The sequence below is a fragment of the Dermacentor andersoni genome, chromosome 2 (genome assembly GCF_023375885.2).
Source record: "Dermacentor andersoni chromosome 2, qqDerAnde1_hic_scaffold, whole genome shotgun sequence".
NCBI classification, from domain to species: Eukaryota; Metazoa; Arthropoda; class Arachnida; order Ixodida; family Ixodidae; genus Dermacentor; species Dermacentor andersoni.
The window spans coordinates 56,754,629-56,769,890 of record NC_092815.1 but is presented as its reverse complement, the minus strand read 5'-3'; the positions used below and the strand labels follow the sequence as shown (position 1 = coordinate 56,769,890).

Genomic DNA, 15,262 nt, shown 5'->3' with positions numbered 1-15,262 from the left:
ATCTCCCTTCTGGCTCTACTTAAGCAGCTGCCTTCGTCCGGCCACTTTCAGTGGGCACGGGATAGCGGCAACCATGCAGTCGCCGCTAAACCCTTTTTGCTTCTTCATGCAGTTCATCGTGCTCCTTGGAGTATGGCTGTATCCCTCGACCTGCGCATGTGCGGTTTCACCAGTGCTCATCTATAATGACTCACCGACACCGTTGCCAGTCCGGCTATCTGACGCAAGTCAAGATCTTTGGTGCCAGCAAGTAATCCAGGGCGCCATCTTCATACCTTTGCACACGGATTCACAGCCGCCAGGAGCGACATCTCCCTTCTGGCTCTACTTAAGCAGCTGCCTTCGTCCGGCCACTTTCAGTGGGCACGGGATAGCGGCAACCATGCAGTCGCCGCTAAACCCTTTTTGCTTCTTCATGCAGGTCTGTGAAGCTCCGTCTCTTTACTCTAAACGTACGAGTAACGTCTGTCTGCTGCTTTTCCCGTGCCCAAGTGTATTTTTTGCCTCACTGTGTGAATGTGCGTTTGTTGCAAGGCTACTCATCCTATCTGGTGACGTTGAACTTAATCCGGGACCCGCAACTGACGCGCAGTACAAAGAACTTCTTGCAGCCATTTCTGCCCTTTCAGCAAAAATAGATTCACGACACACAGAGGTAATGAGTGGTCTCGCCGAATTAAAGGAAAAGCAGGCTCAATTAACTAATCAAGTGTCCGATTTAACCACTAGATTAACGACAGTTGAATCGCTTGTTGAATCACTTGAGCTTAACCCATCGTCAGCTGACATACCTGCAGTTGTAGCTCACGCCGTTAAAACTGAAAATGCCTCCCTCCTGACACGTCTCGATGATCTAGAAGATCGCTCCCGCCGGGATAACTTAATATTTTATGGTATTTCTGACACTCCGTCAGAAACATGGGCGCAGTCCGAAAAATTGGTGTGCGAATTTTTATCTCATCATCTTAAGTTTGAGGTCCCCGAGAATATGGTATGTAGAGCCCACCGACTTGGCTCGTATACTGCTAATAAGACTCGCCCGATTATAATGAAATTTTCTTGCTCAAAACTAAAGGATAAAATTCTGGCACTAAAATCTAATCTGAAATCCACCGGGGTATCTGTGGGCGAAGATTTCTGCCGAGCAACGCGCCAGTCTAGGAAAAAGCTGCTTGATTTTGCTAAGGCATCAGGACAGACATACTCAATACGGCTAAATAAGTTGTTTTTGAACAAGAAGTGCTACGTTTACTGTTCTACCACTGACAATGTGTGCGAAGTCAACATGCCACGTGCAGCACGCTCTTCTGTTCGGTCGCGTCAAGCTATCGAAGGAAATGGTTCGACATAGCTAGCACATGCGCAATCTAATAACACCATATCTGTTTTTTTCACTAACGTGCGAAGTCTACTAAATAAACGTGCTGCGGTGTCCTCACTGATTGATTCATGCGCTGTTGACATAGTATGTCTCACTGAAACATGGCTCTCTGCTCGGATAAAAAATAGCGAAATTTTTGATTGTGAAAAACTGTATTCATGTTATCGCTGCGATCGTGGTGTGCGATCAGGTGGAGGTGTCTTGATCGCAGTATCTGAAACGCTCACTTCAAGCTCAGTTTCCATAGAAACACCACTTGAACTTGTTTGCGTGTGCGTTGTACTCGACAACAGAGATGTTATATTTTGCACATGCTATCGCCCTCCTACTGCTTCGACATCATTTTGCGATGACCTTCACGACGCATTGAACAAATTAGTTGTCAGATACCCTAACGCTCCCCTTTTTCTTCTTGGTGACTTTAACTTTCCCGATATCATTTGGCGTAACGACATGGCAACGTCCCAGTCTTCTCAGAGTACCCAGTTCATAAACACTTGTTTGGATTTCCACTTCACCCAGCTTGTACTGAAACCAACGCGCGTGTCTGCCTCTTCATCTAACATACTAGATCTGATTCTCACTACGAACCCTGACACAGTTTCCCCAATTATTTACATAAAAGGCTTAAGTGATCACCTTGCACTCACTTTTCATATCAACGCACGGGCTCCTGTTAAGAAAACTACGAAGGTGATCCGCGATTACAGCAAAGCCGACTTGGCTTCCATTACCGCTGAAATGGAAAATTTCGCAGCTTCTTACATCGCTAATTGCGATCAGCGCTGTGTTGAAGAAAACTGGTGCATTTTCAAAAATAAATTGTTGTCATTAATCGAACGTTTCGTACCGCAAAGAACAGTCGCTTGCAAGCCACGGTCCCCTTGGTTCAACCCCTTTTTGAAGCGACTACGTAACAAAAAAAAGCGGTTGTTTCGTCGCGCAAAAGCTTCATGCAGTGACGCTGCTTGGTCCGCTTACTACCTCACTGAAAATGACTACAACACAGCCTCCGCTAGTGCGAAACAGCATTTTTATTCTGTTACCCTTCCGTCCATCTTGCAAACTAATCCTCGTAAATTCTGGACCATAGTTAACGGTACACCAAGCAAAATAATCCAATTAACATACCCAAATGATCAACCTGTTGCTCCTGAAGAATGCTGTAATGTATTTAATGATGTGTTCTCTTCACATGTTACCACAATGCCACGTGGATTACCGCTTGTATCCAATTCTGGTTTTTCGCCCATGGATCCAATCTCTATTGACTGGGTTGGTGTTAGCTGACTAATTAACAATCACAAAACGTCCTCCTCTGCCGGCCCAGACTGCCTGAACTCAAAAATTTTGAAGTGTACTAATGTATTTTCTGCTGTTATTTTGTCGCACATTTTCACTCAGTCATTACAGCAGTCTGTTCTTCCACACGACTGGTGCGTGGGAAAGGTGATTCCAGTTCATAAATCAGGTAACACACACTTACCAAGCAATTACAGGCCTATCTCACTAACAAGCATTTCATGTAAAATTCTTGAGCATATAATATATTCACATTTGGCTGAGTTTTTAGAATCAAACTCCTTTTTCAACCCCTGTCAACATGGTTTCCGTAAGTTCTTTTCCTGTGAAACACAGCTCTTAACATTTACTAACGATCTCTTTGCAATTTCTGATCTAGGTACCGACATTGACTGCGTATTTCTTGATTTTGCCAAAGCCTTTGACTCTGTGACCCATGATTTACTTCTGCTTAAGCTGTCTCAACTTAACTTGGACGCTAATGTACTCGAATGGATAAAAAACTTTCTTTCTAACAGGACGCAGTTTGTAAACACTAATAACTGTAATTCTCGGTTTTCTAACGTACCAGCAGGTGTTCCTCAAGGGTCAGTCCTGGGTCCACTTCTCTTTCTAATCTATATTAACGATCTTCCGAACTGCGTTCTTTACTCTTCCATAAAGCTTTTCGCGGATGACTGTGTTCTTTACCGTAAAATTACTAATCCTTCAGATTCGCAAGAGCTGCAGGACGACCTTAACCGCGTAATTGAGTGGTGTTCTAATTGGTGCATGCAACTAAATTCAAATAAATGCAAGGCCATGCGTATATCTCGTAACGCTGCCACACACACCTACTTTATTAATGGTGCACCTGTGACGTCAGTTAGCTCTTACAAGTATCTCGGCCTTCACATATCAAATAACCTTTCTTGGCACTCGCATATTGACTATGTTACTAAAAACGCTAATAGCATGCTTGGTTACTTACGCCGTAATTTTAGCTCTGCCCCTTCTTCCCTGAAGCTAACTCTTTATAAAACTTTAGTTCGCTCCAAATTGGAGTATGCTTCAGCCATTTGGGATCCGACTCAGTCTTCATTAGTTTCTACTCTTGAAAGTATTCAAAATCGAAGTGCACGCTTTGTATTATCTAATTATTCTCGCTATGCAAGTATTTCTTCAATGAAACGAACTCTTAACTTACCTGATCTTTCGTCACGCCGCAAATCTTCCCGTCTCTCCCTTTTTCACAAAGTTTTTCACTTGAACCCCCTGTTAAAAGAGACCCTTCTTGCCCCTCCGTCTTATATTTCTGCCCGCACTGACCACAGCCTTAAAATCGGGGTGCCATTGTGCCGTACTAACCGGTACAGTGACTCATTCATCCCCAGGACGAGCACGGACTGGAATCGCCTTCCCGCCTCAATCGCACTCATCACCGACCCTACTAACTTCAAGACCGCCGTTCAAAATGCCTTTTGTTAGTATTTTTGTTAATACTTTTTTGTTTGTATTTTTTACTGCATTACTTCTTGTTTTGACTCCACTCCTTTCTGTAACGCCTTCGGGCCTTGAAAGTACGTGAAATAAATAAATAAGATAATACGCACACATAGCGTTGCTCAAACTGTACAAATATTGTACGATTGGAGTTGCCGGGCAAGAATGCCGCAGATTGCGGAGAATGAATGTGTGGAGCGAAATGGATCACGGGACGACGGGAAAGGTCAACGTACGTGCGAAAGTGAGCGAAGAGAACAAGTTGGTCGTCAGTCAGCTGCCCTGATGAGTAACAGTAGCACTTGCTTCTAACGTGAAATAATCAGTTACGTGTGTGTGAATATTCGAAACTTTTGAATAAGGAGTAGAATAGTTCTCTGTTCAATTTGGTCTACGAATCGATTAGTCAGTACGCGTAAAGACGAATATTTTTCGATTACCTCTCGAATATTTCAGAACGTCAAGTCTGCTCATTGAAAGATAAAATTGCAACAAAAGTACGATAGATTTAATCCTTGCGGGCATAGTGTAAACACGAAACATCAGAACATGCATAACGGATCAGGCTGCTTCGCTCAGTCAGCCAGACTTAAACGTCCATTCAGTGATTATTCGCGCTCTGCGGAAATTCATGTGCATGCTAATAATTCTGCTTGTTTGTTCCTAATGCTACATTTGTGCTTATAATAAACAATGCTTCATAATGTGCAATGTGATGACACAAACTTGCTAACGTTATCAATACCAGGACGCAAACAACGATTTAATTTAATCGTGAATACGGTTTTTCATTATTCGAAAAATATTTGATATTCTATTTGGTTCGATTCACTTCTGGCTATATTTGATACTTATTTTATTCGGTCTCAAAAATTACTATTCCCAGATCCTTAATAATCAGTTATCAGCTGGCAGGTGCCAGTTCTACATGTATTATATGTTCTGGTGATTTCGATGTGAGCCCGAGATCTATTTTTTCAGTGCAAATTTGCGAGACGAGAAGTATAAGGATGTATTATTGGCTAAATTTTGTACTCTACACTACACATTATTATGAAACACATCCGTTTATGACTGCACCACTGAATTCTGAAGCCAAACGTTATTTACTAATGACTGTGGAGTGGAGCAGAATGTCAACCTGTCTTCTTCTATAGCTTGAATGGTACACATTGTTTTTCTCTTTTCTTGCAGCAATATGAAATGTCACCTGAGAAACTTCGAGCTTACGTGCTCTAAAGAGGCTTACTAAAGTGTAAGAGAGTTTATTATTTTTTGTGTCTAATTATTGCGAAAGTAAAGTAACATGAACAAACGTTTGTTTATTAAACGGTGGGCTAGTTTGTCCTTGATGATGAATCAAGAACCTACTAGAGCATAATCTTGTCTGTATGACTGTCATTTTTTTTGTGTGTGTTTTTTTGGAACAATGCAGCGCTACTTCACCTCCATGACTTTTCGTTTTATAGCGTGTCTAGCACTCCGTTATTACTTCCCAAGTTGTCGAAAAAATGGCAGGAAGCTTAAGCTTCGCCTTTGATTGTGGAGCGCGATAGAATTCAGCGATCCCTGACTGCTTCCCACGTTTCCCCGCAGGTGCAGCTTATGTAACTGTAACGTTTACCGGGAAACACTGGCGGCGAACGCTATGCACGAAGGCGAGCTTTCTGGTTTAAACGCAGCCTCTGGCGTAGGCCGCGATACGCCGGAGTCTACCGCCGTCTGGAGCTATTGTAAAGAACTGGGCACGTCGCTTTATGGGTCTTTGAGATTTTCGCGCCGACGAAGGCCATGACCTCTCTATAAATGGGAGAAACAGTGGAAAAGGGGCTTGTGTTTTTTTAATTTCCGCATAAAAAAACTATGTTTTCTCGGATATACAAAAACAGACCTACGCTATCCTTTCTGCACGTCGTGTGTAAGCCATACATTACGATTGTTCTGACGTATTTTAACTTGAGAAATTCATTTAGTTCAGTAACTTCCTCGCGCTACATGGAGGGCCTGCGTGGTTGGGGACGCGTAGTTCAATATCATTTTTGCCGAAACGACGTCCAACGCTAGACGCCGACGGCGGATTTTTTTGCGATGCGGGGCCCCTAACGCTATCGCATTAAGAGTGCTTTGCGAAATCATTAATTTGTTTTGCGAAATCTAATTATGGTCGATGGGCTTCGTGTTGAGATATCGATGTTAGTATGACCCTCCAAGACAGCGTCATATATGGAAAAATAGGATATTTGTATCTCAAGCGAATAAGCACTAGAGCATAATTTCCGCACGCACGACACAACTGGCGCTTGCGCACTTACGCACGTAACGCTGTGGGTGAAGTAGTCCTCTTCTCCATTGTAGAAGCCGTAGAAGCTGTCGAAACCACGAGATGTTGGTGTATGGTTTCTCGTGTAGCTACCCAAGTGCCACTGCGAATGATGCATTCATATCAATACGCACAAACTATAGAGAAGGTATACTGTGTTTTTCAGCTTATTTTGTAGTTCTTCTCGCCGGCGTGGCTCAATAGCTATGGCGTACCGCTGCTGAGAATGAGGTCGCGTCGTCGATCGTCGGTATGGCGCGGCCGCATTCTGACGGGGTCGCAATGTGACACCACTGGCATTCTTATATTTACGCCAGAATTAAACCCCTAGTGGTAGAAATTAATTCGGACCATCCCACAAAGCGTTTTTCTCATTGCTCCTGTGGTGTTAAAGAAATCCTTGAAACTATGAGGTTTTACACACGAAAACCACGATCTCATTAGGCGGTGCGACATTGTGGGAGGCTCCGGGGTAATTTTGACCACCTGGTGTCTTTGACGCGCACTTAATGCACGGCTCACCAGTGTGTCTGCATACCGCCCCCGTTCGAATGGAGCCGCCGCGGCCGGGATCGAACACGCGACCTCGAGCTCGGCAGCGCAACGCCGTAGCTACTGGATTAACGCGGCGGGTTGTAGACAAGGACAACCTTGTTGTCTACATCGCCAAAGGCTTATTGCAGGTAGTTTATCACTGAACAATGAAAGAAAAGTAAAAAAAAAAATAGAGCTCTGTTCGTGAACGGTTCTGCCTTTTTAACGCAAAGAGGGAGAGAGAGAGGGAAGAGGTCAGTTTTAAGAGACCCAGGAAGGTAGATAATTTTGAGCACGTGGGAGACTTTCCGGGAAAAGCCAGCTAGACCTTCGGCAAAACATTTCAAACCTATCACTAGAGCAATCAAGGCGCGTACCTTTCCGATCAAATGGGTCTCGTAACCAAGTTCCTTGAAGTACTGGGGCATGATCCGCACGTTCAAGGGTAATCCCCAAGGCTCAGCTACACTAATAGGAAGGCCTTGCATGCCTGTGTAGCGTAGATAAAGAAAAAACCACAGTCCCATTTATGACGTTGTATGAGCACATCACGGCAGCGAGCGTACAAGTAGGTGCTTAAATACTGAAAATGCCGCGTGGAATTACTTACAGATGAAAAAATAAACGAGTGCGAAATAAAATTGTCAAGCAAATACTAGTTCCATACCAGAAAAAAAAAAAGTTGCATAAATGTCTCAGAAAACAAGACGAGTATATGGCCGCATAGGTAAGTACACGCATTTTAACGCTTAATCTTTATTAAAATGTACGTCCATAGCGTTGCTTGGTTACGTTGTGGCCGCTTTACGACAATACCACGATGATAAGCTATTTGTACATTGCGTCGCTGCTTTTTCTGTGAGTGGCTGCGGATAGGCGCTGCTTCGATGTAACTGTTGGACGCACCTTGCGCGCACCTGTCACGCTTACTGGTCCTATTCTAAAATGGTGTGTCCCAGCCTTTAGGCCACACATCGGGTAGCCTAGATGTCCACCGACAGAGCAGGAGTGGAGTACTGTAGGTAGCACTGGTTTTGCGTCTTGCTTTGCAGCGTCAGCTGCTAAAGTTTCATTAAAAGATGTTTTGTTTTTCCGGTTTCCATACGGTATGAAAATATCGAGGTCCTCAAGCATATTCCTAAGCTGTTAACAGAAAAACACAATACAGAATATGTCGCGATTATTATCTCTGTACCTGATTAGTATTCCCATTGATCAATACACGTGTAGTCACTGGTAGGAGTTCCCAGTTTAATATATGGAAGTCGTTAAATGTTGCTGAGAATAAAAGAATTGCAAAACATGTCCAGAGTGCTTCAGAACATTGTGAACGATCGGGGCAAAAAATAAAAGGTAATAGCTAGCGGCTCGGAACTAATATACGGTCGTAGTTACAAAATGTAGTCGGGTTCATTAGAAAACACGTGTTATAGGTTTGCGTGAACAGAGATAGAGCGTTGGCGCTCGCGGAACTGGAGGAATGTGAGTCGACGGCAGAGGCGTAGCTGGGGAGTTAGAGCAAAATTTACGTCATGCCGTTCCATGCAGGTGCTTTCATAGTGGTGTGAGTGGCTTGAGTGATGGCTTGATGCTCGGATATAAAATAAGGCACGTGCTCGATGGGCTCTATTTTTTTCCTGTTGCTGAGACAAGAGAACTTAGACCAAAAGATCAAAAGCTCAACATTTGGTGTGCGTCAGACACTGCAGTTTGGTGGAGCTTTCCAGTGATCGGTAAAGTTGCAGGAAGTCGAGGAGAATCACGGTTAACAGTTGACGCTGCCTTTAATGGGCGCTTATTATTGAAGCTTCGATAATATTTGTTAGGAGTTATCGGGGCTTTTATACACGGCAGGCGCTCGCCCAAGAATGTGGGTTATATTCGGTGGGATTTTTCGAATATACCCTAGTGATCATTCGAAATTAAACAAGGTATTCTAAATTGTTTTATGTCTTCTACGCGGTTGTGCACGCTCGCAAACTGGACCGCTACTGTGCTGACGTATCTGGCAGCAGTCTGGGTCTCAGTCACTGCCGAAATGACAATTTTGTGTAGACATCGAGCGAAATTTGCTAGAATTTCAATTTGCGTGTCTCCCTCTACTGCTCTTCTGGTACTTGTTGTCGTGGTTACGACAGAGAGGCATCACCTGTACGTATAGGGTAAAGTCCGGTCATGAGGGCAGCCCTTGAAGGAGTGCAGAATGGCTGGACGTAGTAGTTGTTCAGTACGACACCATCTGCCGCGAGTGCGTCAATGTTTGGCGTTGGGATCTGAGAAGACCCGTGAAAGCTTACGTCGTCCCATCCCTGCAACAGCGACAGACGTCCAAACTGTGTAACCGTAGAAACATTGTCCTTTCCAGCTTTATTTTAGAGCGTTAAATATCGTTAGCATGCTGAATGAGACTCGATGACTTGCAGATTTGCCCGAAACATGTGCTTGCACTATTCGCAAGCCAGAAATTTATTTATTGGTGGTAATGGGCAACAATCGGCTTTCCAGCTGATCAACGAAGGTTGTCACATTACCGATGTAACTATAAAGAGTCAGTCATCGGCAACCTAACTTTATGAATGGAAGGCACAATACCATTCTGCTGTTTACAAAGGGGAACCCTGTTCACTGGTTTTCACCGCAAAAAACAAAAGCGGCCAAGGCAGATAGGGACCCGCCGATTTCAACAGTTTTAATCTGCAGGCACTCAAAGCTGTAGAAACATCACCGTATAATACACGAAAAATTTAAAATACTTGTGCTTCAGGCAGAATTACCGTCCCTATTATTGACAAAGTGTAACATGGCCTCTCGTATGTTGAACTAATTTGAAACGCATTTGAAAACAGGCGTTTCGGACTGTTAGTTACGCGGGACAGGAAGATCCTTTGGTGCCTCAGGTTCACTACTTCCAAGACACGTCCGATGCCTATACAGGGTGTTTCAGCGAACACTTTCAGAATTCTTTAAACGTTGCCTGTGGCAGATATCACAATTATAGTTTATGAGCACTGAAGCACTTGTGTGCTTCAGTGCACGAAACGGCGTTTTGTTAACAAATTAACTGGAACTCCAATGCATTTCTCCGCAAAGTTCGGGAATTTATATCTCGAAACAGGTGACATCTTCAAAATTCGTTCCAAGTGTATCCGCCTTGCGAACTCCAAGGCTAGAATTTGTAAATTGCAGTATGGGCCATAATGTAATTAGTGTAAAATGTAATTAGTTATTTTCATTAGTTAGTCGATTTTTCATCTTCATTTTTTGTGCAAGTATTGTCCGCCGCTTCGATTAGACCAGCTCATGAACTAGAATTGTGATATCTGCGATGGGCAACGCTTAAAGATTTTTGAAAGTGTTCGCTGAAACACCTTGTATAGAAGAGACATCCTTGAAACTCTTGTAATAAAATCTTGCAACTAATGCTAGAAAATTTAGTTCCCTAATTTTATGTTTGGAAAAAATGCAGACTAGTAGCAATTACAGCAATGTGACGCAGTTTTTGAATATGTGTGAGCATTGTTTCATGGCTTACTTTTTTACGTCTGTGATTTATGCTTCCATTATTTCATACTTTAAGGCAATACGCGATCTTACGTGGGAGGCTTTTATAGAGAGCATGACTTCCTTCCGTGCAATAAAAGTAGCATTTAGAGCGGCTTTCCGCGAAAGTAGGATCGTGAGTCCTCATAAAATTATCCGAAGCGTTCACTATTTAATGAGGCGTTCAGAAACAAAATGCACAAGATGGACTTAGTTCAAGATTACCTAAGGTGACATGCAGTTATTTGTTTTCGGAGCTGTTCCCAGACAAAAAAAAGGAAAGTTGGAAGGCGATTCAACCTGTAGTTCAAGTCAATCAAGGACTATTTATTGCAGTATTGCAGCGCTGCGCTGTGAAAGAAGACGAAATGACGCAAATAAAGTACGCAGTCGACATGGAAAAACGCACTTTTCTAGTGTTTTGAAAGTCCTTTCTTTGAGTCCTCGCGTCTTGTTGCACTGTAGCGCGCTGCATTCATTCAATGTGTAGTACGACCAATAAGCCCCATCGTGATCTCTTCTGACAACGTCTTCTTGAGTGAGTTTATGGTGAGAATATTAAACTAAAGTGGAACTTAAATAAACCTACGTTGAACAAAATCAGACTTGTACATGCCACAGAAAAAAGATGTAACCTATTATAACTACTTCATTCAAAATGTAATGGGTTACAGTGCACTGTCCCACTAAAGTAATTGAGCGATTACTAAGACGATATTTAGTACTTTTACACTACTTTCATCGCAGCATTTACTAACATTGCGCAAATACAGTAAATAGAACGAATTGGCCTGGAAATGTTTCCACTGAAGCGCTTCATACATAGCTTATTGTCTTTAACTACTTCTTTTTAAAACCTTCGTTCGTAATTTCTCCATCTTTCTTTTGCGTGTATGGAAATATCAGCTTCGACAATGAAACTCGCTCGATGTGCGCGCCGTAAGGAAAGGCGTTATTGTAATGTGTGGACGCCTTGCGCTATGGAGGAGGAAGCAGGAATAGACAGAAAGACAGAGAGGTTAGCCAGTTCTTAAACCGGCTGGCTACCCTGTGCTCGGGGAAGGGCAATAAGAGATAATAGAAAAGAGATGTTATAAAAAAAAGGAAAGGAGAATATGACACTGCTTAAAGTCTGCTTCAAGACCTGTTCTCCGTAAGAAGCGCAACAACGGTTTGAAAATCTTCTGTGCTGAGGACGGTCTAGGCCAGTATCCCAGGACCCTTTCCTCTGACAAAGGGCGTTTGTCAAGACTATCTAACACTGTTGAAATCTTTTCCTGGGCGTATTCATGTGGGGACACTCACAGAGAAGGTGGGCGATTGTTTCCTCGCACCTACAGTTATCGCATGTAGGGCTGTTGGCCATTCCGCTCCGAAATGAGTAACCGTCCGGAAGCCCACGTGAAAGCCACAAGCGGCTCAGAAGCGTCTCCTCAGCTCTAGAAAGCCCTTACGGAAGACGTAGCCACAGATTCGGATCCAAGTTCGTAATTGACCTGTCACAGCCTTGGTCAATCTTTTCCGACTCCAAGGTCGTTCTCCAGTGCATTATGCCGGCATTTCATCGTGGACTGAATGAACAGTTAGTCGCTGACATATAAGACTTCTTTATCACCACGCAATAGAAAACACAGAACATAGTTTATCAGTGTATACGGGGCCTTTGCGGTATCTACGGAAACGAGCGTGCAGATGACGCCGCCCGATCTGCTCATGATGGCCTCCACTGTGGAGCTATACCGTTATCCAGAACAGACGCAGCTACAGGACTACGTTTACTCGTACGGGAACTTACACTTGCGTCGTTGAGCTCGACGGAATCAACCAACGCTCGTCTCTACCTTGCGCTAAACATAGTGGTTACTCAATGCCTCGTTGCTCGCGCCTGTCTCCTCTGTGAAATAAAGCGCTTCACTGTTGCTACGACCAGCGGAAGGTGCTCCCGGTGGAGCCAGGGAAAAGCTGAAAAATCATCAATAAATAATTTCCTGGCAACTGTAGCTATCGAGTCATAGTAGCGCTGGTTCAACTCATCGGCCAGCGTCTGGTGGTGCTCCTGCCAGCATGCTTAACTCGTTAGGCATTTAAACTTAAATAAGTAAATGTATTGGACGCCAGCATATATTCACGTTCTTCGAGAAGGTGGCCAAATCTGTAATGCAATTATAATATAACTGAATATTCAGCCCTAAATATAATGTCCGTGCGTAACAATCGCAAACTTGGGTGCACATAAGGCACTTATCGGACAGACAAGGACATGCGTGTTTAATGGCCAAAGAATTCTGTTTATATCAAAAGAAGTAACAGAATGCCCGAAGCAAAGACAAAATCTGCAACAGTTCTTACTACCTTTGAATGTCGCCTAAGAGCGGCTCCAAGATAGTGGTGTAAATATGCAGCCCCGCTATGTTCTGGTGATCTAGACGCAACTGCACGTCACTAATTGTGGGAAGGAAGTAACCCGGCTACATGCTTTTGTGCCTTTGAACGATCAGCAAAGCGATGAACGGGGCCAGTTGGTGCACGGCCATGATTATGTTGCGGAAGGTTTCAACAAAGAAAGAATGCAAGAGCACGACAAGAAAGGACGAGGCGCCAACTATCAACTGTTTAATTTTGCCAATTAACACATCTATATACGCGATGGTAGGTGTGAAAGTTGTGGTAAAGTCCTGGCATGGTGGGGACGCGATAGGCTTAAACAACAGATTTTACCGGCAACCGTTTGATCCTGCGAACTCTATCTCGGCTTCGGTAAACGTGACCGAGGTAGTGCTTACGCACTTGCTTTCTTTCTTTTGGGATTGCAAATGATTCCTAGATTTCACTTTCCATTTTGTTTTTGCTTTTCCTACTACTTTTGTCCTGTACGTGTGCAAATTTCTGAAAAGATGCTGCTGGAGATTAGCGCGACTAGGAAAACGCAAGAAACATAGGAAAAAAAAAACATTCATGCGCCATTCCATTCTGTGATGGTGCATGAGCGAACCTGTTAAGCGAACGATACAGTGGTGGCCCAGAGTATTGAAGAAAGGCACGAACATATTGTCCTAATCTGTGGTCGTCGTGGCAATATAGGTACGCACACACATTCGCGTATCACCGCTGTTATTAGCTGTGTTCTTCACGTAAGGCAATGAATGGCTCATACCCCGTTAAGCAATGGCTGGTATCCCCATACACGTGGCCTCCCTATTACAATGACAGAAAAGGAGAAAGAGAGAAAAAATGTTTTATTGTCAAGTTTGAATGGAGTTTTCTTTCCCAGCGGTGTGGGCTAGCGTGGCGTCTGCTTCGCCGCGACGCTATCAACCCATTCCGCCAACCGTATCTTGTCTTCCGGGCTGTAAGTTTTCGTCGTCATCTCCCACTGTTCGTGTGAAGGAGCTCACCTGAAGAGTTCTCTCGGGGGAGGGTTCTTTTGGCATCCCCACAATATGTGATCTTGGTCCGCCAGGGGGCAGTCACAATGTTTGCAGTTTCGTGGATATTCACCACCGGTCATTGCAGCTAGTCTTTTTGGACTAAGTACAGACCTAGTCTGTACTATCCTGAGGTTAGTGGCCTGTATTTTTGTCAGTGTCTCGTGCGGGGATGGATATATTCGCCTCGATTCGCGGTAATAAACGGTCATATCGTTAAAGGTGTGGATACCTTCATGTCGGTCAACCCTGTCGGGCAAGCCCACCTCTCGGTTAGTAGCTGTTCGGGCGGCTAGGTGCGCGGCCTCATTGCCAGGGTTGCCCGCACGGGCGGGTACCCACATCCACTTCAATTGATTGAGCTCTTTGTTAATGATTCTGAATGCTCGATAGGAAATGAAACCCGAGGTGTAGTTACGAAATTCTACGCTGGAATGATGAGCGGCAACGGAGCCAGCTCTCGCAGATGACGACGACGACTAACACGCAATAAGTGGCATTAGCCTGCTACTAACGTAATTATAGCAACAGATGCTTTGCAGAGTGAGGAAAAGGCCGGAGTTGGAATTTCTTTATCACCATTGGATTAGCCTTTTCTATTCGGCTTCCCGACTTCACTCCAATATTCCTAGCGGAATTCCTAGCAGTTGTCCTAGCTTTGCGGAAGCTAGAATCTTCCAGGACAACCGCGATAATAATCGCAGACTCTTTATCGCTGTGCACCTCACTTACTGCTCCTGCGGAGTCGCATATATTAAAAACTTTCTGCTCACTGGCTTCAAGTCATTTGCGGAGTTTACAATTAATATGGGTACCTGGGCACAAAGTCATATTTATGAATGAAGCGGCACACAGCTTGGCCAAGGCTTCTATCAGTGGCCTGGGGCTTACCCGTCTTCCAACGACGGGTTTAATCGCGTCTGTCAGGTTTACAAGATACATCCTTTTAACATCAAAATCAAGTGTTAAATCATCCTCGGAACTACACCACTTACAATTCTCTTGGAGCAGGAAATCTTTCAAAAGACAAACGGAAGTGACATTAACCAGAATGCTCGTCGAGTCCTAACTCTAAATTTATACATGCACCGATCTGGTGTGGCAATGTCCCCTTTGTGCCATTTTCGCAACTCTTTAGAGATGATTGAACACTACTTACTGGAATGCCGGCGTTTCTTCTCTCTGAGACAAATGACATTAGAAATTACAGTGCGACAGGTCAGCCTGTCATTGAACCCTCCGGTATTGCTGTATTTTGGAGCGTCTGTGCTTGGACAC

At 44.0% G+C, this 15,262-nt stretch overlaps 1 protein-coding gene across 1 annotated transcript in view; it reads right to left on the bottom strand.

Annotated features, from left to right (window-relative positions):
• Positions 1-14,328, bottom strand: part of LOC126542264 (arylsulfatase B-like) — a 32,492-nt gene extending 18,164 nt beyond the window's left edge. Inside the window, exons 1-4 of the mRNA XM_055077380.1 lie at positions 14,217-14,328; positions 9,169-9,384; positions 7,397-7,509; positions 6,478-6,588 (exon numbers count right to left, since the gene is read on the bottom strand). Of these exons, the coding sequence (XP_054933355.1) occupies positions 6,478-6,588; positions 7,397-7,509; positions 9,169-9,384; positions 14,217-14,328 (552 nt within the window). The remainder of the gene's footprint in view (positions 1-6,477; positions 6,589-7,396; positions 7,510-9,168; positions 9,385-14,216) is intronic.
• Between the last annotated feature and the right edge of the window lie 934 nt (positions 14,329-15,262).